The 26,859-nt window shown below is 44.9% G+C and overlaps 2 protein-coding genes across 17 annotated transcripts in view; both read left to right on the top strand.

Annotated features, from left to right (window-relative positions):
- Positions 1-14,170, top strand: part of GIGYF2 (GRB10 interacting GYF protein 2) — a 74,006-nt gene extending 59,836 nt beyond the window's left edge. For 10 of the 14 annotated variants that reach the window (XM_053952271.1, XM_053952269.1, XM_053952270.1 and 7 more), the window contains 13 exons: positions 189-286; positions 781-881; positions 1,673-1,834; positions 3,641-3,742; positions 6,693-6,851; positions 7,986-8,222; positions 8,819-8,941; positions 9,568-9,771; positions 9,892-10,097; positions 10,398-10,552; positions 10,999-11,168; positions 11,507-11,654; positions 13,765-14,170. In XM_053952271.1, the coding sequence (XP_053808246.1) occupies positions 189-286; positions 781-881; positions 1,673-1,834; positions 3,641-3,742; positions 6,693-6,851; positions 7,986-8,222; positions 8,819-8,941; positions 9,568-9,771; positions 9,892-10,097; positions 10,398-10,552; positions 10,999-11,168; positions 11,507-11,654; positions 13,765-13,832 (1,933 nt within the window). In that variant the 3' untranslated portion in view covers positions 13,833-14,170. The remainder of the gene's footprint in view (positions 1-188; positions 287-780; positions 882-1,672; positions 1,835-3,640; positions 3,743-6,692; positions 6,852-7,985; positions 8,223-8,818; positions 8,942-9,567; positions 9,772-9,891; positions 10,098-10,397; positions 10,553-10,998; positions 11,169-11,506; positions 11,655-13,764) is intronic. The other 4 variants (XM_053952277.1, XM_053952278.1, XM_053952274.1 and 1 more) reach the window with 3 other exon arrangements.
- Positions 14,171-15,604: 1,434 nt separating this feature from the next.
- Positions 15,605-26,659, top strand: SNORC (secondary ossification center associated regulator of chondrocyte maturation). 3 transcript variants are annotated; one of them, XM_053952285.1, is made up of 4 exons: positions 15,605-15,687; positions 17,672-17,785; positions 25,661-25,849; positions 26,523-26,659. In XM_053952285.1, exons 2-4 carry the CDS (start codon positions 17,692-17,694, stop codon positions 26,630-26,632), a joined length of 393 nt encoding a protein of 130 aa, XP_053808260.1. In that variant the 5' UTR covers positions 15,605-15,687; positions 17,672-17,691; the 3' UTR covers positions 26,633-26,659. The 3 variants fall into 3 exon arrangements, with proteins under 3 accessions (XP_053808260.1, XP_053808258.1, XP_053808261.1); XM_053952283.1 differs by having other exon boundaries at positions 15,605-17,117; XM_053952286.1 differs by having other exon boundaries at positions 15,605-17,785; positions 25,664-25,849.
- Positions 26,660-26,859: the final 200 nt, after the last annotated feature.

Below are 26,859 nucleotides of genomic sequence, written 5' to 3'. Positions count from 1 at the left end.
GCCCTTGACTTAGCAGCAGGGGTGAGCTCAGCAAGAGCTCTGCAAGCAGCTACTGTTGCCCACATCATATTTTTGTTTTAAATAGAGGTGTGGAAGGAAAGCAGTATGTTACAAGTTACTGAATCTCAGTGTTCAGAGCGCTCCTCTCCATGGAAGTGGCGTGTTGACTCTTCCTGTTGGTATTACAGAATATCTGAACAGAACATGATGCCGCCTGTTACAAGGTCTGTGTCAGTGCCGGACACTGGCTCAATATGGGAACTTCAGTCAGCTTCACAGCCTACAGGTAAGCTGCTTAGCCTGGGTCAGGTCTCTTGGGAAAAATCCATGCGTTAAAAATCAGCATCTTTGAGATGATTCCTCTCTTTTTGACACAAGGGAAATTATTTCTGCATCATGATGTTTAACTGGATCAGCCTACTTTGCCTTACAGTAGAAGTTTAATTTGGGAGCAGTGAAGAATATAATAACTTTTCCAGTGGTTATGGAAGTCTAGATCTGAAGGGATTGTTCTATTTAAGGATGTTCTGTTCTGATGGGAGGAGCTGGAATAGCTGGTTCTTCTGTGGAATTTCATAGGAATCCCAGCCTTCCTTCAGTCATGTACAGGCCTTGATCTCCAGGAAGATAAGGTGGCCCTCTACTGACTAAAGCAAAAGTGTTAACATGGTTTTAGTTCCTAAAACATAGTAACAGCATAAACAAGATTCTCCCCTTTCAGTTATGTTTTGTTCATGTGCTTATTTTTGCTTGTCAATGTTTGTTTTCTTCACTGTCTAGTCTGGGAAGGAAGCAGTGTCTGGGATCTGCCCATTGATACTGCAGCTCAGGGACCAGCTCTAGAACAACTTCAGCAGCTCGAGAAGGCCAAGGCTGCAAAGGTCAGAAACTGTTTTGTACTGTAAGAAGTTGGGATTGCTCTTCTGCAACGTAATTGTGGTTCTTGAGCCAGTGGAAGACTGAGCTCTTCAATGGATGATTTTTGACTAGATTTTCATCGAAAACACCATAAAGAGAATAGGGGTTATAAAGACAAATTATGAAATCCTTGTGGACAGCTGTTTGGAAACCATTGCTGTGGAGGTACTACTGACCTCTGAAATAGTGGTTGTGTTCTACATTTGTGATAAAAACCTCTTCACTGGCCACCTCTGTTTTAAACTGAGATCATCATGAGCTGTCAGGCCAAACCCTGAGTTGAGACCAGGTAGTTGTACTCTTAATCCTTGTGATTTTCACCCAGACTGGTTTGGGGAATCATAAGACTCCTATTTAGTAGGGTTATTCTACAAGTACTCTAGTATTAAATTATTTTTGTCAGTTTGAACCTATATGACTCTGTACGTTTCCTGAAAATTACTATTTTATGATGACTGCAAAGCAACTCACTACTCACTTCTGAAGTCAGAGGGTATTTTGAGGAGCTGATGTAGAAAGACTGACTGGAAAACTGGTGTTTGTTACAAACAGAAATTGTCCAAAATTGTTCTGGACTGTTTCAGGAATCTGACCTCAGTAGACAGCCAGCTGATAGGTAAAATTGCAATTAAGGGAGAGCATCTGCCAGAGGCTTCATCTGTTAAGCTGTTACTGTAATATCAGCAGAGTTGCCCTAAGAAATGGTGTAGGAATACGTTACCTGCATCTGAGTATAGTTTTATGTGAATTGTAGCTAGAGCAAGAGAGGAGAGAAGTGGAAATGAGGGCCAAACGAGAGGAAGAGGAGAGGAAAAGGCAGGAGGAACTTCGGAGGCAACAAGAAGAGCTACTTAGGAGGCAGCAGGAAGATGAGAGGAAACGACGGGAAGAAGAAGAACTGGCCCGCAGGAAGCAAGTGAGTTTACCCAATGTAGTTAATCTCTAATAAATTATAATAATTTATAAAACTCACTTTAAGAATCCTGTGGGATCTAAGTAATCTTTGGTAGGTGTGTATGAAGACAGTTTTAATATTTTTCATGTGAGTATATTAAATTATGATTCTTCCGTTCTTGATTTTTTTTAAGAGCCCAAACTTCAATCTGAGAAATGGGCTTTGATGGTTCACATTAAGATAGGTTTCTGTTTGTGAGAGCAGGGCCTTTATTCCATGTGGAATATTCCCTCTCAACTTCTTAATGTCAGTGTTAGACTTTAGTTAGTTGCCCAGTTACTGCATGTTTCGATCTTTATTTCCCAGTTATGCAGTCAAGTGTTTTATGAAGATATGTTCTGGAGTAGATGGAGCTTGAGCAACTGTTTCAAATGAATAAGTGGTAGAGGGCTATAGTGGACAAAAAGTGATGTGACATTCAGCTTATTTTTCCCCTGTTGTTTTTTTTTTAACTTAGTAAATTATTTTTTTGAATAAATTATTATCTGGGTAATAGAGTCTGTCAGCTTTTTTACTTGAGTTGATACTTGGGAAAGGAAGGGATGTAGTTTGATCAAGTATATTTCTTAAAAAGAATTACGTGGTCAATGTTGCAGTAGGCAAATGAATGTAGGAAGTGTAATACATTCTTAATCATCCAAGAATACACAGTGGAGACATTACTAGTTTGGCATTTCTAGCATTTATTTCTGAATTCTGTATGGAAGAAAATGTAATTATTCCTTAAGTGTTGCAGGAGGGAAAGACAGTGACAGTTTTCACTCTGCATGTGAAGGATAAGGGCAAGCACAAGACTGAGCTTATTCTCTAAGGAGTAAGTCAGTAAATGTCCTGAAAAGTACCACATGAATAATAGGCAAAAGTACTAAATAATTCTGTCCTTTATAGTATTTCTTATGAGCTTAGGCAGCTGTAAAGCGTGTTCCTGCTTTAAGGATCAGACACATCTGAGGAAGCCTCTAGAATCTGTAGTTTTGTTGAAAGTTCATTGTAGATCTCTGTTCACTCAGGGTTTGGGTTTTGTCACAGAAGGTCTATTTTAATTGGTACAGTATAATATGTAGATGATTTCATGGTATCTTTTGGAATCAAGTGTGCAAATAAATGGCTCCTTGCTTTAATGTATCTACTTTGTGTGCAGGAAGTCATTATGCTGTACAGAAAAGCATCCTCCACTTGAGGTCAAACTAACATTGAAGCAATAAGATACTCAAAAGTTTAACTATTGAGATCAATTGCTTTAGATCTGGTTCAATAACAAGAATGCATTTTTCAGCTGGTAACTCAATTTGTGTCATCTGTGCTGGCTTCAAGTAGACTTGGGTTGTTTCTTTTCACTAACAGTTTTGCCTCTGTGTATAACAATGTCTGTTAAATTCCAAAGTTTTCTTGTCCACTTTGGATTTGTACAGTAAACAATCTGCCTCTCCCGTTCTGAGACGCCATGGGAAATATAACTATTTACACGAAGGAAGCAGAACGGGGTTGAAAAGCAGTAACAGCAAGTATCTTAGTTCATTACCAATGCAATAATTGCCTCAATGCTTAATTCTGAGCAGTAATGTCTTGAAAAGGTAACAAAGAGTTTAAGCTCTTCTCTGGAAAGAGAAAATAACATTGTATTCTGTATTAAAAAAAGAAACTGGTCATTATTTGAATCTGACTTCTGTACTGAAAGGCATTATAGAATCAGGGATGAACTGATTTATTAGCATGGATTTATGCAGAGGAGATGATGCTTAACAAATTTGATTAACTTCTTTTGAGGAGATGACAGTGAGAGCTGAGAGGGGTGAAGCAGTAGACTTAATCTGCCTGGACTTCAGGAAGGCTTTTGATGTAATACTGCATAAAAGACTAGTATATAAGGTTAGTAAATATGCTGTTGATGGTGAATTCTAAATTAAAAAAAAATAACTAATAGAAATTCAATTCTGTAGGATGAAATGTCATACCAAATGTTGAATTCAGTTCTGTTCACAGTTTTCATCAATTACTTTGCACTGTAGAATTGAAAACAGTAATGCCCAGCTTGTGTAGCTCCTGTATTTCATTTTTGTCTCTGGTCTGGTATATTCTATTTTGTAATAATTGATTGCTTTCAGGAACAAAATTTGAGGTTTAATAACCAGTTAATTATTGTTTTCTCTGAATTATTTCTTTAGTTCTCCCTTTAAAATACCTGTTTCAAAGAGGAGAATAAAAAGATTTGTGAGCCCTAGTAAAATAGACAAGCAGAATTGCAGTTGTCACCAACTGCAAAAAAATCTGAAAATTCTGTTTTACTTAAAAATCCAGAGTCTATTGAACTGGGGATTGCTGCTTAAGGATTTTTTTTGTAATACTACAGATATTTTAAAAGATGTGAAATAAGCTGTCTGTACAGCCAGATGTGTATGTTTGAAAACAATTACTAAGAAAGATGCTAAAGAACACTGGGAATGTCTTGGAGCAGGAATCTACGAACATGGGAACACTAAGAACCAAAGGATTGATTGTTTTCCATACCAGTCAGTGGCTGGAGAAAGCTGGAGAGCTTTGAATGGTTTTGGTCAAACAAAAACATCACATAATAAGATACAGAAGTAAATATTAAGACAACATTTTTATAGCTGTGAAGAGTCAGGAAAAAGGCTGTGTTTCCCAGCTTTTCATATCTTACAGGGTTGGGGTTTTTTTTTCTTTTTTATTTATTTTCTTTTTTTTTTTCTTTTTTTTTTTTTTTTTTCTTTTTTCTTTTTTTTTTTTTTTTTTTTTTTTTTTTTCTTTTTTCTTTTTTTTTTTTTTTCTTTTTTTTTTTCTTTTTTTTTCTTTTTTTTTTCTTTTTTTTTTCTTTTTTATTTTGGTGTCAGTAAGACACTGTTCATCTTTAGTTCTGTAGGGGAGAGAAGTCTTTTACTCATGTCATTCAACAGTGTCTCTCCTGGCATACCTGAGTAATAAGGAGATCTGTACAGCTTTTTTAATGGCAATTCTAGCCTTGTTACCCAAGGGGGAAGTAGGGCAGCGATGTCACTGAAGTGTTGTCCCACTCAAGGGACAAGCCCTCCAAGGAGGACTTGGTGACTTTGTTCATCTCTCCCAGGTACTATGTGCTTTGTCAGTGAGAGCACCCAGACTGGCTGGCACTGAGGACTCCTGAGCTTGAGATCTTGCTCTGTGGTCTCCAGGCAAACAAAAAAGACTGACACCTTCAGCCTGTTCAGCAGTCCTTTCAATAAAAGATACAGCAAGCAGAAATTTTTCAGCACTTGTACTGGGGACACTTGATTACTGTGACTTGACTGCATGTGTCAAATTAATACAGTTAAAGGCCCAAATTTCAAAAATGGTTCAGGTGGTATGTGTTGCACTTGAAGCTGATTTGATTAATGAGAAAATGAATCACAGGCTATTGTTCTATGTCCAGCTAATGGAAAAACCCACTTACTGCACTTATATCTAGCACCAAGCCACTTAAGTGATATTCAGGAATATGAGTGAATTGTGTGGCTTGCAGCCAGCAGCTGTTCAGTGCCATGGGATTACTTACAAAAGATCTTCTGTCTCCTGACAGTTTTGTTGCAGGCTTCTGAAATTCTTTGTCAGAGAAAATCCCAGGGCAGTTGTTCAGGGAACTGTAGTGTAGTTTATCTGTGCTGTTTGTACATGAATCTTTGGTGTCAGATTGGATAAAAGGGTCTGAGTTTTCACAATTGACTTCCTTGATTTACCAGTGTTTACATCTGTGTTGCACAGTTAATCCCCAATCATCCTATGAATAATGTATTGCTTATAAAAAACTTGCAGGAGTGTTATTGCGGTAGTGGTCATTTTTAAAGGAAAATGCAAAATTGTAAAAGCTTAAAAAGGTTCTGATCCAAAAATTAAGATCTTCAGGTTGAGCTGGTAGGGTAAGTCAGACAACAGAAGGGGTGAAAAGTAGGGTGGCCTTAAGTAGGTCAGAAAAGACTGCAAAAACTAAGGCTTTTTTATGCAAGGGAAAGTCAGAACTGGTGGAGGAGGTCCCCAGGTGGGATCCCATTTAACAATATACAGGAAGCTGCTTGACCCCATTCCTCAAAAAAAACCCAAGTAGCAGAATGAAATAATGTCTGTTTATGTTGCTAGGAAAGGGTGCTAACATTTAGTTTTGAAGTTAAGGAAATAATTTTAGTACTTGGAAAACAGAATAAAAATTATTGGAAGCTATTTGAATAATTTAGGGATAGCCCAAAATCAGAGCTCCTGAGAGACCTTGTTACCCAAAATATTTAAATAGTATAGGGAGAGCCCAGTCAAAGCCCTTGAGACTTCAAAAGTAACTGTCCTTAAGTGCACTGGGCTCTGTCAGCTTCTTTCTGGTGTCTGGAGGTGTTGTTTGAGTTTTGTAGTGCTCTTGAACAGTCACTATTCAGAAACTCCTGTAAGCAGGAAAAGCTTCCAATTTATAGCTGACAGCCTTCACCAGAAAGAATTAATGATACCTACACTTCGAAATATTTATAGACCTAATGTTCATCTGCTAGTGCTGTATAGTGAAAAGAGGAGTCTCACCTTTTGTTGTCTTTCTCAATGCCAGTCTTCTTAAAAGCAAAGATGGGCAATTATGTCTTCTGTTTTTCGTTAAAATAATTTATGTAGGAGATGCACATTGCATCAGAAATATTTAACATGTGGGTTTGTTGTGCTTAATGCACTGTTTTGGTAGAGTTTAGTTTGGAACTAGGGAGCTTTTCTTGAGGCTATTTATTTGGCCAGACAATGCTGTAATCTGTGTTCTGATGTTGTTTGTTGATGAAATGGCATTTATAGACTGACATTTTGTTCCCAACTCCAGGAGGAGGCCCTCAGGCGACAACGAGAGCAGGAAATTGCACTAAGGCGGCAGCGGGAGGAAGAGGAGAGGCAACAACAGGAGGAAGCACTTAGGAGATTGGAGGAGAGAAGAAGAGAGGAGGAGGAAAGACGTCAGCGAGAGGAGTTAATTCGTAAACAGGTGAAAAATGACAAAAGGGACCTCTTCTGATTAATTATGGAGGCTGCCACAACAAACAGGCTTTGAAACTTGCACCAGTGCTTGAGAGACCATCCGTTTGGGTCAAAGAAAGCAGAGCTTGCAAACCATATCAAGTTGAGTGAGAAAAGGTTGTTTACTTGTATCCTGACTTCAGACAAAACAATCAGAATCCAGTGTACTCTTAGGTAAAGAGATTTGGGTGGGAGTGAGTGTTCTGCCTTCACATTTAGCCTTAAGAATGGCTTTGCAGCACAGTATTTATGCTCCTTTCTGAGGCAGAGTACAGTATTAGAATAGCAGTTTATTTTGAATTAACACTCTCAGACCTTTACTTTGTTATCTTGTCATTTGAGATGATCAGTTTTGCTGTTTTTTCTGTGTAGTGCCAAGACTATATTACCAGAGTTTCAACTTTTTTTCTTCCCTTTCTTATTAACAGGATTTTTTTTCTCCTTGGGGTCAGTATTAGAAGTCCCTATTGGGGAATTGAGCTTCCAGTCCCCTAATTGAAATTCTCACAGTCCCTTGGTCAAACTAATCTTGAAACATGATTGGCTTCACATTAACTTCCAAGTCTATTTCAGAATTGATGGTTATGATTTAAAAATGCCTTTTCAGGGTCCTCCTTTGTAAGATGTCCATCACCATTTCTGTCATTTGTTAGCAGAAGTGTCTTCTGTGGAACTCTATTGTTGAGTAACAACAGTAAATATCTCCATCTTTGTCACCTGTCTCTTCTTTCCTTATTTTTGCCAAGTTTTATTCCACTGAAAGTGTGGTGGTACTGTAAAAGTACAAGCAGGCAGAAGCTCAGACTGAAAAGTGTGTAGCTACTAGAAGGAAAGTAGTAAGAAATGAGCTGGTGTGAATGAGGGAGATGCCATTCTCTTCCAAGTTCTTTGGTGGAGCAATGGGAAACATATATTTTTAGGGAATATAGACTGTTATTACTTTGTTACTGAGAAATGGAAAGGTAAATAAACAACCCAAACAGCACAGATTAGAGATAACATGGTCCCTCTCTGTTCTGTCAGAATATCGGTGCCACAGATTTGAGTATTTTAAATTCTGCAAAGTCTCCTCAGACCTTATTCATTTTTGTGTCCTGGGAAGGAAGAGGAGGCTGCCAAATGGGCACGTGAAGAGGAGGAAGCTCAGCGGCGGCTGGAGGAGAGCCGGCTGCGCATGGAGGAGGAGGCGGCCCGGCAGCGGCTGGAGGAGGAGGAGCGGAAGCGCAAGGAGCTGGAACTCCAGCGCCAGAAGGAGATCATGAGGCAGAGGCAGCAGCAGCAGGAGGCTTTACGGCGGCTGCAGCAGCAGCAGCAACAGCAGCAACTTGCACAAATGAAGGTAACCTGTTCCTGCAGTTTTACTTCCTTTCAGCTCAGCATGGGAAGTAAAGCCACAGCTGCATTCAGGATGGTCTCTGGTAGCTTGGGCAGAGCAGGGATGGATGAACTGTCTGGAGAGGGAAGAGGATAAAGAGTTGATGCGAGAAGAAAGAGGAAGAGAAGTTACAAATTAAAACCCAAAAATGTTCTGTCAATAGAAGCACACTGGGAAGGCATCACACGTGGGCACGGATGTTTTTTTTGCCACAATGAGCAAGGGCCAGTGCAAAGTTTCTAAAGCTTGAAATTCCTAAAGTCTTTGAAATCTAAATGGATTGCTTTTTTTCAGGTAATGATGTGTTACATTATTCTTGATACAGTGTGTCAAACACTGATACATCAGAGGGCAATTCAAAGAATGTATAATTTATATTGTCTACCTTTTCATACCTTATACCATTTATACCATTATACCATTTTGTACTTTCTAGGGTTTTGTTAATCTTTAAACGTGGCCATTCTTTTCCCCTGGGTTTATACCGTTTCTTTCCTGATTATACTCCAGCAGTGTTCTCAAATGTTTTGTAATTCCTGATGGTGTCTATTTTGGCCCAGCTCCCTTCATCTTCAACGTGGGGTCAGCAATCAAATTCAGGAGCTTGTCAATCCCAGACCACACTGTCATTGGCCGAAATCCAAAAGTTAGAAGAAGAACGAGAACGGCAGCTCCGAGAAGAGGTAAACACTGACAGCAGCGGAGTGCAACTTGTTAGAGGGGACTCAGCTGTGGGACTGCTTAGCTGTCACTTCAGTTATTAGAAGGAATGGTGAGGATGAGGAATGTTTTTTTGAAATAGCATAACCCAAAATCCTGTCCTTCAGGCATAGGTTCAGTAAGCACTTGTGTGAAAATTTTTATTGCTTCTTGGTACAAGAATCTGAAAGAAGGGAAAACTGCACCCTTTTAACCTTGGGAGTGTAATATGTTCACAAAACAGTATACAATTATTTCACATCTATATTCTAATGTGTTTGAAGATATTCACAAGACCAGGGCAGTTAAAGGAAGGATGGGTTGTGGGGGGAACAAGTGATGGTAGGAGAGAAGGTTGTCTTCCAAGAAGCTGACTGTAGGAATGATTTGATAAATTTAATCTGTCCAAGGCTAATAAACAATTTATATTTACTGGTTACCTAATGTCTCCCTTTTTGGAGGAACAGTAATGGCTCAGAACAATAATAGGTCAGCCAGGCTTCTCCAGAAGAAAGTGAATTCTGTTTAAAACCAGTTTCCAAGTTAGACTTTTGTATAGTAATGATCATATGAAAGTATTTACCAAGCACTTTTGTCTTGCATGCAACAGCAAAGGCGTCAGCAGCGTGAACTAATGAAGGCCCTCCAGCAACAACAGCAGCAACAGCAGCAAAAATTGTCAGGCTGGGGTAATGTCACCAAACCAACAGGCACCACTAAGTCCCTGCTGGAGATACAGCAGGAAGAGGCAAGGCAGATGCAGAAACAGCAGCAACAGCAGCACCAGCAGCCGAACAGAGTCAGAAATACCACGGTACGTTTATTTATCTAATCAGTACATGGAGGAAAGCAGCCGTGACAGTTCCCTCTGTCTGTTCATGTCTTTTCTTCTGGGTCTGTGCTAATAACCAGCATCTTTGTTATGTCTCAACAGCACTCTAACCTGCACACCAGCATTGGGAATTCAGTGTGGGGCTCTCTAAACACGAATCCCAGCAACCAGTGGGCATCTGACCTAGTCAGTAGCATCTGGAGTAACGCTGATACCAAAAACTCAAACATGGGTTTCTGGGATGATGCAGTGAAGGAAGTGGGACCTCGTAACTCGACCAATAAAAACAAAAGCAATGCCAGCCTCAGGTAGGAACTGGGGAAGGAGCTTTTGCAAAGAAAGATTGCTACTCCTGGCGTGATCACTTAGCAGTTAGAACATCAGGTGTTTTCCTTTTTTTTTTCTCTGTCATTCAGCATCTGTTTTGACAACAAAAATAGCTAATAGGTGACCATTCACCGTTCATTTTATCACTTGCTTAGACAATTATTTTGTTCTTAAAAAGTGTTTGCATCTTGTAAAATAGTCTTACAACACTGTACTGTATATGGTACTGTGGGTAAGCCTGGTAACTGATAATCTAATTATATGCTTTTTCTTTACCTCAGTAAATCTGTAGGTATTACAAGTAGACAAAACAAGAAGGTAGAAGAAGAGGAGAAGCTGTTGAAATTGTTCCAGGGGGTTAATAAAGCCCAGGATGGATTCACTCAGTGGTGTGAACAGATGCTTCATGCACTCAACACAGCCAACAACTTAGATGGTAAGAGATGGAAAGAAATGGGGGGAGCAATACCTGTTCTGTTTCCTGACAGAGTAGGTCTGAGGGACTATAATGGTATCAAACCAATGTTTCCAATGCACTCAGCAAAAGGACATCGTTAAATAGTGGCTAGAAGAACTGGCTGCATCCTCTTTTAGGTTTTCATTGTCCTAACTATACCAAATCAGTGGGGTTTGAAAAAGTTCTGAAGTCTGTCAGCCAGAGCCCTCCTGAGGATTTCTGGTAGTCATGGAAGCATTATCCAGCAGATAGATGAGGATCCAGTTTCATCCTGCATTGCATGATAGGGCTTTATTGTGGGAAACTGGGAAGGGCAAGCTACTAGACCAGCAAATATTTGACACAGGAATCTGGCACTGTTGTTTATTGCATGTGTGTGTTTGCTATCAACATGAATTCGCTCATGGTCTGTCTTCTTCTTGCAGTTCCCACATTTGTTTCTTTCCTGAAGGAAGTGGAGTCTCCCTATGAGGTCCATGACTACATCCGAGCCTACCTTGGAGATACTCCTGAGGCCAAGGAGTTTGCCAAGCAGTTCCTCGAGCGCCGTGCCAAACAGAAAGCCAGTCAGCAGCGGCAACAGCAGCAACAGCAGGTAAAGGTGGCTCTGCTCTCCCTGGGGACTGTGTGGGGCTGGAGAGTCAGCACCCTGCTGGATTCATCAACGTCCTGCCAAATGCAGACAAGAAAACAGCTTTCCAGTTTTTACCACAGGATCAAGTTTGCTTTGTAACTTAACAGTTGAGGCCAACAGTAGATCAGAGTGTTTTTGCATGGTGATCTGGGAAGCGCTGTGGGAAGATGAGGTGGATACATCAGTAGCTAGTGCTGCCACATGGATATAGGAAGTGCTGTGGGCTCTCTGAATAATTAGTGTATAAATAAACCAGACTTCACTGTGCTCTGTGAACTTCTTCTTAATTTGTTCTCTAGGATTCAGTATGGGGGATGAACCACAGTTCGCTACATTCAGTCTTTCAGACCAATCAGAGCAACAACCAGCAGTCCAACTTTGAGGCTGTGCAGAGCGGGAAGAAAAAGAAGAAACAGAAAATGGTTCGAGCAGATCCCAGCTTGTTAGGTCCGTTTCAGTTTTTAAAAATCAGTGTTTAATTTGGTAGTGGTGGTTTGCTTTGGGGAATGTAGAGGATTCTTATTGACCTTAAATGGTAATACTGAATTTGAGTACAAAAGTTGGAATATCTTTAGAATCCTTTCAGTAGTATTATTTATTTAATGATTTGAAAAATTCTGTATGAGTGTCATGAAAAACTTTTGTTGAACTTTACCTCATGTAATGGCCTCTTTCATACCTGGGTTATTACCTGGAAACCTCTTAAGTAGTTCAGGCATGTCAGTTAAATTCCCTTTCCTCTTTTGAGTTGACCTATGGCTATTTTATTGCTTTAATGCTGATTTGTTCTTTGAAGAAAAGTGTGTTTTCCTTTCTTTATGAGGAGCAGCTTTCTGAGGCTGTCTTTGCCTTGCCACCTTTTTTGGGGAGCTGACCACTGTCCTAGTCAGAAAAGAGAGCAAAGGTTGAAGTGGTCACAGATTTTCAGTTGGAGACTGTGGAGATGATGACCTCATTAGGAGTCCTTTATTTATTTATTATGTTCTGTGTCTTAATTTTTATGTGAGGCTGGTTTTAACAGTCCCCTGTAGCACTTTATGCAAAAGTTTCTTTGCAGTAGCTTTTAAGGCCATAGTGAGTGCGTGGACACTGTGGGATGACAGATCACTGTTGTGTTCCTGTGGAATAAATGTCTGTGTTTGTGCCCTGTATGACAGAGAGGAAGCCAGGGCACTGCACCAGGCCAGGCTTTGTTGTGCTGCTTCTGCTGAGCCCAATTGCTTTAGAGCAGACAGGTATTGTCCACCTGAAGTCACTGCTTTTTTAAGGCTCTAGCAGAGCCCTGCCTTTGGTTTTTGCCTTTCTTCTATTTTTGGTCTCACCAAAGTCAGTAGTCCAACTAAATCAGTGATTTCTGCACTGGTGTGTATGGAACTTCTCAGTGGGATCCTGACTTATGCCCATCCACTGAGTCTGATCTGGGTACTCAGTTGAATATATTAAAAAAAAAAAAAAAACAAAAAAACAACTCATGTAATGTGAAGAAGAAATCACTAAATGCAATTTAGAAGTTCCAGCTGGAAGGGAAGTAGCCTGTGCAGCTTTTTAAAAATGCGTACTCTTTTACAGAACAGTTTCAGATGCTTTTAGGCCACACAGCCACGTGAGGGAGCTAGAACAATTTTCCTAAACCTACTGAACAGAGCATTTCTTATCTCTCGAAGTGGAAGACAGTTGGTTGTCTATCACTGAGCAAACCAGTGTAGCACACTCAAGACACTGGAGTTCAACTTTGTGTTTAGTAGCCTTACAAGGGGAAACTTTCCCTGTTCTTATCCTCCACATGGTGTTTGTACAGCCTTAAAAAGGGGATTTCAATAGGAAAGCTGCATTTGATTTATTGGATTTGTTTCCTTGCTGAAAGTGTTTTCACTCTTTCTCACACTTTTCTCATGTGCATCATGTCCTCAACACATATGGCTAAAAGGTTGGATAGAAGTTTGGGTGCATCTTGAGCCACCTGCATGGCCCTGGGTAACTTTGTACATTTTCATGTTGTACTCCTGAGATGGAAGCTTGTAGAAAAGCATGGAAATAGATGTAATTGCTACTAGATTTCATAGGTACATGCATTGAGACTTTAAAGGGTGAAATTGCTCACAACTCCTGAAGTGTGAGAGCATCATTCCACGTGTACATTCCAAGTTCTCAGCATGCCCACTTCTTCCTCTCAGACCATGTAAGTATGGTGTTGACAGCCACTTCCAAGAACCAGTTGACTTAAGCACGCTCCCTTTCGAGATGTTGCAGAGCCATGTTGCCACCAGGTGTAGATGTGCCTCCTACTGGCTCTGCAGGTGACATCTTTTAAATGGAACTTGAAAACAGTCTTCTGATCTGGTTTTAAAGACAAGTGATGCTTGTCTAAATATACAGTTGATTATCTTTAGTTTATCTAGGAAAAAATCAGACAGTTTGGGTAACTGCATCTGTAGCCTTACTGAATTACCCCTAGATTCACTTTCTCTTACACGTGGTACTGCATTTAACAGATGTTTTGCATCAAGTACACTATGCCACAGCCAGATTTTTAACACCAGTTCTTCTTGGTTCACAGGGTTTTCAGTGAATGCTTCATCAGAGCGGCTCAATATGGGAGAAATAGAGACTTTGGAAGACTACTGAGCATGTGCAAATCAACTGGCTTTTCCTGCATCTGTTAACCATGGATTCTCTGTTTGGACACCGTACTCTCCACCTTGTGTTGTTCTTTGCCTCGCAGTGAATCACAGGATCAATCATCTCAGGCTGCTTCCTCTGGCCCCAGCAAACCCTTTCTGCCCAGGACTGCGCAGGCATTGTTCCTACTGTCAGCCCACTCAAGTGGACTTTGTTCAGAGTCCCGGGAGGGGGGGAGTTAGGCTTTGTTCACAACAAGGCTGAATTGGGCAGCAAGCTTTCACTGTGCTGTGATTCATTCTGCTGACATACCTGGAAAAAAAAATCAATTGGGATTCTGCAAAGCATTGCTTCCTTCTCCTGGTTACTCTTACCACATCCAACACGTGCAGTCATATGGAGAGAGAGAGAGAGAGATTGAGAGTTTGTGGTTAACAGATGTTGGTCAAAACCAAAATGCCACACAGATACTGACTTGGCTGCTCCATCAGGGCAAGAGGTGCTCTCCTGGCCAGGAGTTGCATTCATAAGCTACCCTTAGAAACTGGCAACAGGAGAGGGGCGGTAGCGGGCACAGTTTAGCTTGGGTTGGTTTGAAGTTGCACACCCCCTGCCAGCCCTTCTCAGCACATAATTTTTGGAGGGAAAGCTTGAGACTGTCTTCATTAGGTGGTGATGCTGAAGCTGGTGGAGTTCCTGTCGGCATTCTCCAGCCTTCCTGGACAAGTGGGGACTTCTGCTCTGGAAAAAGGGGGGTGGCATCTCTTCTTTCAGGCTGAATTTACCCCATAAGTGCTACCTTCAGAGGGTTAGGACCAGTTTATTTTGAGCTCTTTTCCTGCAAATTTGTCTCGTTTAAGAGACAGTGGGATCTTTACAGTGTGGATCTGTAGTCTCTGGAGAGGGTGGACCCTGGCTTTCAGAGATGTGCCAGCAGCCTCAGCTGGTTGTCACTTGAAGCAGTGCTTAGGTATCGAGCAGAATGCCCTTTCGTCATGGAGAGAGACACTGGAGGACGAAGCTTTGTGCAATGATGGCCCTGCTTATCTTCTACACCTTAAAAGTACTTCATGCACCTTCACTGGGATCCATAACCTCTAAGTGTTTATGGAGTCATAACCTTCCTCTCTCACCGAAAGATTAACACCACCTTCCCTGCTCCACGTAACCACCCACCACCCCCACACACACACCACAAATGACAGAGAAGGAAAACTGCCAAATGCACTTAGTTTGAACCCCCTGGTCCCATCTCCCGTCCCCAGAGGGGTGTAACCTGCGAAGGGAGATATGCTGCAGTTTTGGTGGAGTTGTATAAAGGTGTCTGTTATTCTGTCATCACTGCCTAAAGAAAACAGTTTGAGTTGCTCAAGAGCAGTTTGGCTTTGGAGTTTATTTTGTTTGGTTTATTCATTTTTTGGGGTCACCTTCCCCTCCTCCTCCTCTCTCTTCCCCTGTCCCCAAACATGTACAGTAACTATACAGAGACTGCTGCAGACTTGTATATAGTTTTTGGATCCGATAGCATGGAGAGACTTGGAACTGTTGCAAATCTGGTCTCCCTGTCTCCTTTGCTTTGTAAATTCATAAAAGGGGGAAGAGGGGTAGTTAAAATGTTTACAAAACTTTAAACTCCCTCTGAACTTTTGCCAGTGTGGGGGGGAAAAAAGAGAGAACTTAAATAAAACCTGGTTGTATTATATCTGAGAGAAAACTTTCTGCTTGCTTTTGTCAAAGCTGAGTATTGAGATAATTCCTGGTGCTAAAACCACCCAAACTCAACTTGCATCAGTTTTCATCAAGAAACAACAAGCAAATACACAGGATGTGGAACAACAGCTGCTGCTTTATTTCTTCTCTGGTGAGGAATACTGGTTGGTTTTTCTACTTGATAATTTTAGAGTTCAAATAAACACCAGTAAGTTGATATTGGAAATTTCTAACAAGAAAGCTTTAATTTTCCTCTGCTGTCTGTAGAGAAACGTGTGCATTCATGCTGGTGCTGTTTATGCAGGGGAGATCAAGCCATGGCTGGTTTGCTCTTAACGCAAACACTTGGCCACGGAGCCTCCTTTGCCAGTTGGTGCCCACCCCGTGCACTCCAATGCACTGCCCTAAATAAGGTGTTTTATTTCTCCCCTCAACCTAAAGTCCACATGGAAACCTTGTAAGTTTCTCTTTTTAGACTTACTTTCCTTTTTTTCTACTTGTTTTTGTGTGGAAAATCCCAGTAAAGGTAATGGTAAATGTCTTGCCATTCACATGACCATGGAAAATAAGTCTGCTAAGGCCTAACTTACACGGTAGCTGTGCATGATGTTTAGCTGGTGTCTGAGAGAACAGTTTATGTTTAGGCTGATAACCTTTGTTTTAATATCTTCTCTTTTTAGCATATAAGGTGTATGGTTCATAAGTGCTTTCTGATTTTTTAGTGGTATGATCTATTTTCTGCAAGCTAATTTTGTACTGCTCTACACTGTGTTACAAGTACACAAAAGCGTTATTAGTTTTGAGCTTGGCTGGGAAGCAGGAAAGGAACAGCTTATTGATTGCTAAATGAAAATGCAGAAATGCAAGCAGGGAAAATGTGCAATAATTTGTCAAACCTTGAGGACCTCACTTGGCTCCTGAGAAGCTGTAGATAATGGATCAGTGGGGAAGATAACACTGTTCATAATACTGAAATACTCTGGTTTCTGTGTTTCTATGAAGGTAAGGTGGTGGCATGTGCAGATTGTGTGCTCAGATGACTGCCTAGTCACCTTCTGTGACAAACAGGTCCCTTTCTATAGCAAGAGTCATTTGGATCTGTAGGGGTGGGCAAAATAGGGGCTCCAAAAAGCAAAGCAATTCCTGCAGAAAAATCTGAAATTTAAGACTTAACTACTTGTGTTATTTTCAGAGCATAAAGAACTGATATTGGAGGTGTTTATGTATTCATTACATGATGGGAAACCATGACATATTCATCATCATATCAGCACCAAAATACTAATGAAATTTCTGTGACAATCAGCTGGAATGTTCCCCTTTTTATACACCTCATCCTTTTGCCATTCTTTGTTGCTGCAAATGTGATTTGAAGCAAACCTGAGTTTCCTGTGCTATGAACTGTCATGAGCCCCAGAGGCAGGCAGGGGCAGAGTGGCCGAGGCTGGTGGGAGGAGGTGGTGCCTGAGCAGTTGGGATCCGAGGAGGATGCTGGCATTGCCTGCCAAAGGTGACTTTCCTGGAACACTTGGAGACTTTGACAGCAGTTCTGAGACCACCCATGCCTCCCAGGCCAGCTCTGTAAGTATTCCACCCAGCAACAAGGATGCCATGGAGCTGCTCTGGCTCTGTGTCAGAGCATTTTAGCCTCAGAAGATTGAGGCCCTTGTTCTTTGCTCTCCCCACCCTGCAATGCCCTGCCACCCTGCACAGTGAGGGGAGAGCAGAGCCCTCAAATGGGCTGCTTGGTCTTGGGCTGAGCTGCCCCAATGGCTCCTGTGTTATTTCCTGTGCCTCGGGATGGCCAGCCCGAGGGAAGGCATTCCAGGAGCATCCTCGTGGCCTCTGGGAAGGGCTCACCAATAACTGCTTGTGTGTGTGGTGACCTGGCAGGGTCCTCATGGCTCTGCTTAGCTGCCTATGGGGTTTTAGGCACAAGTTTGGGAGGGTGGAGCTGCCTTTGGGAGGAGGTGTGCTCCTGGAGCCAGAGAGAGGGAGGCTCTGCTGGGCTTTGCACTCTCTGCACAGCTGCTCTTGTGAGGGACTTTTTTTTTTTTTCTTCTTTTTTTTTCTTACCTGACTGAAAAAAAAATTATTATACCAGTGACATTTCTGAGTTGTTTTGTGCTTTGAAGAGTCCTAAGGATTCCTGCTGATGCTTTTCCTGAGGGAAGCCATGCCCTACCACAGAGTCCTTCGCCTGGTCCTGCTAACGCTGTGCAGCATCCTGGTCCCTGCTGTGCTGGCAGGTAAGGAGCTTTGTTTGCATTTAAAGCCCAAAAGCATGGGAGATCCTTTACTACATTACCCCTCTCTCTTCTCCCTTCCCTGAAAACATCCCTAAATATGTAAGGGAAAGTAGCTTTGGTGGCTGCTGGTGAGCAAGAATATCTTTTCAGTGGAGAAAATCCTTTAACTTTTCCTAAGCAGAATGGCAGTAGCACCTCCTGTGAGCATTGGTGGGTGGGGGGGTCAGTGGGCACATCAGTCAGCAGGAGATTGAAAACCTCTCAGCGGCTGATGGGACAGGCTGCCCCTCAGCTTTCAATAGCAGGAAGAAGTTACAGTTATGGAAAGAAACATTTTTCTTTGGCTAAAGCACGTGTGCCAATTCCTGGTTCCTTCTGTGCTCTGTACTGCAGCAGAGCACAACAGCTGCTTTAGGCAGAAGTAGGGAAGTGTCCATGAAAACCTCAGTCCAGAGCCAAGTGTGCATCCTTACGGGGTTGCTCTGGAGCTGGGGCACCAGGGCAGTGCTGGAAAGTTGCCTGGCTCTGACTTGCTTTCAGTGAGGTGATGGGAAGGAGAATGGGAGAGATGCCTTGTGTAAGGCACTTTTTTCTGGGGATTGTTACTAATTTCAGTTTTTTCTGCTCCTGCCTTCAGCAGAGCTGTTCTGGCTGCAGGGAGCCAGGGGCACAGGCAGCTTCAAAGGCTGCAGGTCTGAGGCGGGTTTTACAACTGGGAAAAAACTGACTTCCAAACCCACTGCACTGATGGGCTCTGAGCATACAGGTGGAAGCTCTAATGGGGAATTGCTTCCCCCAAAGCCTTTCTTGCAGTGGAGGCGAGGCTGAAGAGATGGCTGGGGCCAAGATAACAGGCACAGCATCTGTTTTCCCGAATTTCTGTCCTGCCTTCCAAGACCTGGAGCAATGTTGTTTTGCAGTTCTCTCCCACTTTCTTCTAAGCATCTTGCCTCGCAGGGAGATCTGGCCAGCTGTCTAGCAGATCAAATTATGGAGTTCTTTTTAAAGGAGCTTTCATATGGGTAGGGAAATTCACCACTGTGCTTGGCTGGAACATCTGTGGGTGGAGGAGCAGAATTAGTGCAGCTGATATAGTCTCCTTCTAGGACACCTTCTTTGAAGGGAAACCTTCAAAGTAACTAAGAAATGAGCACTAAAAAGTGGATACTTCCCTTCTCAAACCATGAACTTTTTTTGTGCAGTGGAACATTAATCATTTTAACACAGTTTCAGTTTGTGCCTTGCTCTTACTCTCAGAAGCACTGGCCATGCTCTTCCCCCAGACCAGGTAAGGTCTTTTCTTAATCATTAGCAGTATTTCACTCTATGGGAAGTGGTTGATTTCCAGGGAGAATTCAATCTGCTTCCTCTCCAAGCTGGGATCTCTTCTATGCCGTTTTAAATTTCCAGTATTTGGTGCATTTGCTCTGGCCCCTCTCCTTGCCAGCTTTTCCATGTGCTTGCTATGGTATTGCAGCTGTGGTTTGTGCCTGGCGCTGCCTCCCTGTGTCACTTTGCTCCTGTGATGCACTCCCAAGTTTACTTGATCCTGTTACTGGGTGAGTTGTGCTTGTGCAGTGAGGCTTGAAGGGCTTTGGACTCGGGAGTGCAACATTCAGATCTTGGGGTGTAGGAGAGATTTTGTGCTTTCTCTGCTTTCTCTGCAGTGCTTCAGAGACGTAAGGCCTCTAACAGGTTGTTCCCTGCTCCCTCAGAGAGGACAGGAAGGAACCAGCCTGGACAGTAAGCCATCCCAGGAGCAGAATGATTCTCCGCTGCATTAGACGTGGAGAGTTCCTGCCCCCAGTACAGGTGCTTTGAGGAACAGTGGAACTTTTTCTGCCTTTTACTCCATTAGAAAAGGAAATTTCCGGCCTGGCTCAGACAAAGAGGGAAAGGGCACACAGACAGCTCTCTGGTCTCAGCACATACGCACACAGCCCTGCCTTTCTGTAAACAAGTTTACTTAGTATCCATCAGAACCGCAGCTCTGTGTTGCTGCACACAGGAGCTCCTGGCCTTGCCCTCCACAGGCTGCCCTTTGTGTTGCTGCTGAAGGCCTCCTTTCAGCCCAGCCCTGGCCCTGTGCCTGCCACGGCCACCTGGGGCCGGACACCCCTTGCTGGCCTCGGAGTTCACCAGCCCCTGCCCTTTCGTGTCAGCACCTCTGACTCTCCCCAGCAGAGCCCTCCAGAGTGAGCGGGAGCGGCTCTGCCTCGGAGAGCGCTGACCATGGGGTTGTGCAGACCCCATGTCCAGGATGAGTCTCCTCACCCTCCTGGCTGCTTGGTCAGCTGGTCTGATTTCCTGAACAGCATGGTCAGGGCTCTGTGACTGGTGAAAGTGTGAACTTCTCCAAGTTATGGAGCTCTTTCCAACATCACATTTGTCAAAGGTGGGGAGGCAACCAAGCACATCTTTTATCCCCTTTGTCCACATCATCTGGGTGCAACAGGAAACAGCCAGCTCAAGGATCTGTGACAAACCTAAGCTTTCTCTGCTTCCTCTTTCTCAAAACCCAAGTGGCACATAGGCCTAGAGCACAGGAGGATTATGAAGAGCTGATTTTTTTTTTTCCTATCAGCAAACCCAGTTTCAATTCCTGTAATGTATTCAGAGCCCCAAGTGAGGTGCAAGTTAGTATAAAGGCTTTGCAAGGCATTGGCTTCTGAATCATGTGTATGTTTGGTATTTAAACTCGCATGAGGGCTCATGAGCCTGTTTTGAGCTAATGTGGAAAAATGTTTTACTGCAGTAGCACGTCAGAATGAGTCTGGGGGTGAAAAAGCAACAGAGCACACACACTAAAGACACAGGAAAACACCCTGACCAAGGACGTCTTTTTGTAGCATCTTGTGTGTCTTTGTTTTCAACTATAGGAGAATAAAAGATTATTAGGAAATTTTTAAAAGCTTAAATATTTCTAGTACTTAGCAGTAAATAGGTTTTGTTTGGCAAATTTCAGGAAAAGATGTAGTTGTTCCAGCAGATCTGTCCATACTTGAACCAGGACTTTGTAAGCCCTTACTCAACCTTGCTTTTTTCCAACACTCCTTACAAATTTCTGACACTGGTATTGTCTCCTGAATAAGGAGCTAGGTTGGAGGTGGAGAATGAGGATAAGGTGCTGAAGTCAGTTTGTGTGAAGGTGACTATTGGCCACTGGCAAGTAACCTTCAGGGACAGTGATGTGGTGTGGCCACATCTGCCTGCTTAAAGGTCTTACAGTTGGCCTGTGGGGAGGGTCTGGTTCCTTCAGATTTGGTTGGCATCCCCCGGGGCTGTCACTTGTAGAGACTGTTTGGTCTAACCTTTCAGTCACTGAGTACCTGGGGTACTGCTACCACATCACTGTACTGGCAGCTCACCCCACCTTCTTCTTTCTGAGCATGGAAATAGCAGTGCTGTCAAGTTGCCTTTGCCATTATCCCCTCTAGATCTCTCTATGGCCCATGTGTCTGGAGTTCCACTGGCCCCTGCATGACTTGGAAAACTCCTCATGTATTTTTTATGGTAACTGATATTTGGTTCCCATTTTCTCATCTCAGTTATAACTAACCTGTGCTGGAGAGAGGAAGAAGACAGTGCAGCAAAGAGATTTCCCTAAAGACAATCTGTAGCATTAATATGTGGGAAGGAAGAACTACCATCATCCACCTGGCCTTCTGCAAAACACTCTAATAATTTTAGTCCATTTTGTCCAGTTCCATCTCCAGTAAAGTGCCAATAAGATTATTGCATGTTGTTCTCCTAAGTGTTCTCCAACTGTATTTCTCATGAAAAGGCTTTTACTGTTAGTCTGAAAGCAACAGTTGCCCTCAGCTTCTGTTTCAGTGCTCAGCCAGAGCTAATGCTGGGGAAGAGCTCATTTGTGCCAGGGTCTGGAGGCTTCCCTCCCTGCGGAGCAGCCGGCACTGAGGCACAGAGCCTTGGCAGTGGTGGGTCACTCGTGTTCCTCAGCAGCCTGGCAGCCCCTCCAAGTGCCCCCGGCTGCCCCTGCAGAGTCCCTCCAGGGCAAGCAAACCACGTGAGTGTGCCACGGGAGTTTTCTAGAGGTGGGACTGATCCTGAGACTGATGGCAGCACAGCTAATGCGTGGCTTTCTCCATGTATTAAGCATCTGCTCTGTGATGGATGATGTATTTTGAGTGTGTTTCTTGCTAGTTCTTTATTTCTGCAAAGTTCTTGGATGAACAGGAAAGCCATGCACTACCTTACCTTCGATATTTAGTTTCCAGCTCTTGGTTGCACTCCTTCCCTGGAGATGGCAGCGTGTTTGGGTGTTTTTACACGCAAAGTTAGGATTGCTGTTTTCTTGCCCCACAGCCATGGAGCTTCCCTTCAACTTGTCCTTTCCTTGGGAAGGGCTGCTGCTGGCTCCAGAAATGTCACTGAGGCAGTTGCTGAGGTTCACAGGCCACATCCCCCTCATCACAGTCAGAATGCCAGCGACAGTGTGGGCAGGAAGGCCTGGCCACTCTGGTGCTGCTTTCTCTGTAGATCATGTTTAGATCCTCGTCTCCTGCTCGTGCACAGAGAAACTGAGCCTGGGAAGAGCAGGACTTGGGGTGGTCATCCAAAACATCAGCAGCAGAGCAGAGAACTGAACTTCCTGGACTGGGTCCCCTGCCTGTAGATAGAATCTCTCCAGATTCTATCCAAGAGATGACTGGAAAAGGCCCTTGTGTCTCACTTGGAGACATAAGATCTTACTAATAGTGTGCATGCGTTGGGGTTTGGTACCTGACACAAACTCTGTCCTTCCCATCACTTTTCTTGCTTTTACCAGGGGACTGAAATGGGATTGTGGCATTTGATGTGGGTCCATTAGAGATCTTCCACTCCCAGCCACCAGCTGTGTGGCTGACGCTCCTTGGGACTGTCAGGGAAGCTGGTGTGAAACCTCTGCTTGTTAAAGAAACCTGCTTGGATGCATGAGGATGGGTGGATGGGTGCTTGGGCTTCTCAGCTGGAGGAGTGGAGGCATGTGAAGACATGAGCTTTTAGGTTAGGAGGGAAAATCAAAGGAGAGACCTGGAGAGAACAGTGCTGTTATGAGCAGAGGTCTCCCAGGCTGCAGCAATGGGCTCTGGAGGAACCTGCCTCTTGTTTTACGCTCCCCCACCTTGTGTGCTCACAGCAGGGCCCTTGGCACCTGTTCCAGCAGCATTGAGGGGCAGGAGCTGCAAAGGGGACCAGCACTGAGCCCTGGCTCCTGGGGAGGCTCAGCTGCAGGTATTTCAATGTGTGTGCAGGAATCTGCTGCTGCCTCTGAGCTCACAACTGTTCCTGAGGCACCAGACCTGACTGAAAGGGGTTGTGTTTCCCTGGGCTGAAATGCTGGTAGGATAAAACCACAAGAACTTGGGACAGCAAATGCATGCTAAGCATATTCTGTCTTTTCTGTGCGGGCAAACTGAAAGTGTGTGTCAGTTGGATGAGGGGAATTAACAAAATACATATCCAGCAGCCATCTAAGTTTTTAAAAATAGCAGAGATCATAAATGAATTAGACTGTTTCCTCTGTATTTGGCTATCAAAAATGAGCTCTGTGCCCTGCTTAAAGAGAGCTGCCAGAAATTTTTCAGGAGTTAGATGTACTTGAGAACAGGAGAGACTTTCTGGCACCTCTGGGTCTCGTGGCACCTGTGGGACCTTTGCACTATGGCTAGAAGAGATAGTGCTCCCTCCTCATCCCTTTGAGAGCAGGGATTGGGAAGACCCAGCCCAGGTCATACAGTCTCCCTGGATGGTGCCTGCATCTGTTACAGATCATCTGAGCTAACACCAGTCCCTGGTCACACGCAAGGCATACATGCAGCTCTGGAGAAAAAAAACATTCGTGGGAAAGGAAGCAACACTGTCCTCCCAGCACTGCGTTCCTCTGCCAGGTGGGGACAGTGGCAGTGTTGGTTCTGGTCCAGGGTGGTGTTGACAGAATCACGAAGGTCACGGCTGGAGTGTGGCTGTGTGGAGTTCCTCCCTTATAAAAGCAGCCTGGAACCAGGGCTTCCAAAGCATTCCATATGTTTGGTCTGTTGCTGAACCAACAGCTTCTCCACGCCACTGTTGCCAGCTAAATAGCCCAGCTCTGCTTGGTTCTCTCCTGCTTAACTACTTTTGCTCACTGAATTCTGTATTTTCTCTTGTTCCATTCTCTGGCTGTGAAACCACAGGATTTAAAGTAGAGAGGTCCCCTGGAAATGGCACTTTGTGGAGGAGCCATGGGATGGGATATGATTCTTTAGCTCTGCTGGTTGGTTTTGCAGCACAGGTTGGGAAGGGCCCTGCAAAGGCTCAGGTGTTTGTGGGGAGCTCTTGTGGAACACAAACCTCTGTGTGCTTGTACAGGGGAGCTGAGATGCCACCTCTGGTGCAGAGACCACAGATGTACCAAGTGTGTGAGGACACTGCATTCTCTGCTATAGCCAGCTTTGGTGGGTTCCTGCCTGGGTCTAACTGGCACAGGCTGCACACTGGGAACTTGTCTCTGTCGATGCTCATTGGGCCAGGGTTAAACCTGGCAGTTGTCTCGCTGGACACTCTGTAGCTTTTCTGCCTGTTGAAAGAGCTTTCAAAATGAGTCTAGAACTTTGCTGTGTTCCGAAGATTGTGGAATAGCTCTGGCCGTGGTGGGAGCTCCTCTTTGATGCAAACCCTGCAGTAAGTTCTCAGTGGGTTTGTACCGGCAGGGAAAGGTGAGTGTTTTGGCCCTCCTGTTCCAGGGAGGGATCTTAAGGGAGAACAAAGTGTGGTGCAGCCCATTAATGAGGATTCTTTGCTCTCCCCCCACAGCACCTTCTGTCCACAGGAGGCAAGGAGGGCTCCAGGCATTTAAAGATGGGGCTGGTACTGCCAAGATGTGCTGCTGCCATCTCTCTTCCTGGGCCACAGAGAGCCTGGGACAAGTCTTCAAGTGCCCCTGGTACACCAAGGTTCACATGCCAGAGCTGGGGTGCTTAGGGATACCTCTGTGCTTTGCCCCAGGGAGCCCGGGCTGCTTACTGCAGCTCTTGACGCCATGTTCCCCAGTCCTGATAACCTGAGATAATTGTGTCAGTTCAGGAGGGCCCTGGCAGTGAATGTTGTTCGTTTTTTCTCACCCCTGTTTTTTCCTCATCCCAGTGCAACATTCCCAGCGGTTTCGGCAGGGAGCTGTGGAATGTCTCCTGCTCCTGCCAGAGCCCACCTTAACAAGGCTGGGCATTGACAGGGAGCACTCGCTGAGCCACACACAGGGAGGGCTCTCTGGCTTGGTCTCTGACCCACGGCAGGAAGGAATAACAGGAGACGAGTGGTAACATTAAACAGAGCCCAGCCTGGCTTTCATCTCCCCGGTATGGCGGGGGTGCAGCAGGGGGAAGTTGAGGCTCTGGGGTCCTGTCTGGGGGAGCCATGTCCTGTGCTGTGCCAGCACCTCCAGCATCCTGCACTGCACGGGCTGGTGGTGCAGGACAAAAGGGCCCTGAGATGATATGAATATGGCCAGCGCAGGTGGTCCAGTGGCCTCTGCCTGTTAGCAGTGTGACAGCCCTTCCCAGCCCAGTCTCAAGGGCATCCATGAGCAAGCCAGCTGAAGATGTTCATGTGGGGCCTGTTTGTGCATGAACAGAGGTTGCAGGGTGTCAGGGCACTCTGTGTTGTCCCATGAAGGTTGCCACAGAAGCACATTGCCTTTGGCTGCTCTGGGTGTGGGTTCAGCAGAGGTGGTGTCCCCTCGGAGGAGAGCTCTGCCACACGGGAGTTCTCAGCCCTCAGGTCACCCACCATTCATCCAGCCCGGGGGCACCTGGCAGGCAGCTGAGGCCCTGCTGAGCTGTGGTTGTCACTAGTAGCCTGACTGGGCCCCCATGCCCGTGGGTGCTTTTCTTCCAGCAGAGTACCCGCAGGACCCGGTCCCCACCTTCTGGAACGAGCCGCCCGAGCTGCCCTCTGGAGCCGGTCCCTTCGACGCTGCTGCCACCACCACCGCCCGGCTGTCGGATGCCACTGCCTTCCCCCCGTACACCTCCGAGCTGGAGCCCGAGGACACCACCCACCTGCACCGGCTGGACACCGGGGACGGTGAGTGACTGCGAGAGGGACTGCCCGGGCTCACTCCCGCAGCAGCCTGGGACGTCCTCACAGATTTGCTCCCTGCGGGCCTGTCACCTCCCGGGAGGGTTTAAAGCCACACTGCTGGGGAGGGGGAAGGTTGCCTTTATTGCCTGCTCATGGAAACTTCCCTGCTGAAAAACCTCTGCTGCAGAGCTCTTGCCAGCCCCAAGATGGCTCCAAGACGCTTCTTCCTGCCCCATGACCTGTCATGGCAGGCACCTGCCCTGAAAAGAAAACTGCTCTGAGTGTAGGTAGGGCTCTCCAGGACAGAATGTGCCGGGAGCTCCCTGAACAGGGAGCATGAGTGCCTTTCCTGACTGACAGCAAGCACCAGCTGAGATGTGATCCTGCTGCAAGCAAAGCAACTCTCCCAGTGTGTTAGCAGGAAAGCAGGGCACCACTGACCCACTTTGTGCAACTGTGCTTGTCACTGGGAGCTGGCTGAGGTGGTGGTGGCTGGCTACAGCCCTCTGCCCAAAGGTGCACAGGATGATACCTGGGATGTGGCCAGTGCAGGGAGCCCCAGGATGGAGTGTGGCCTGATGCTGGGGACACACTGGGTGTGGGGAGATCCTTGCAGCCCTCCCATCTGAGCCCCACTGCCTCTGCTGACCTCATGGCTTTTTCTCTCTGCCTGCAGGCTCACTGGGGCCTGGAGCTATTGGTGCCATTGTCATCGCCTCCCTCCTGGGTACATCTGTGCTTGTGGCCTTGGTTGTCATCACACTGAGAAAGTTCTCGGCCTCCTGAACTCAATAAAACATTTTTGTTACACAACTGGCCTGTCTCCAGCCCTCGAGTGCTCCTGAACTGTCTGCCTGGGGCCCTGGGAGAAATGGTGCCACAGATACAGGAAAAGCACTGCAGGCCCTGTGCTGGACAGCCAGGCTGCATCAACTGCTCATTGCCCTTGGTGTGTGTGTATCTCCTGGGTGGCACAGACCTAGCAGGGCCTGTCAACCCCACTCAGGAGGAAC

Source organism: Vidua chalybeata, chromosome 10, assembly GCF_026979565.1.
Source record: "Vidua chalybeata isolate OUT-0048 chromosome 10, bVidCha1 merged haplotype, whole genome shotgun sequence".
Classification (NCBI taxonomy): Eukaryota; Metazoa; Chordata; class Aves; order Passeriformes; family Viduidae; genus Vidua; species Vidua chalybeata.
Note: the sequence above shows the minus strand (reverse complement) of the source record. Positions and strands in the feature narration are given on the sequence as shown.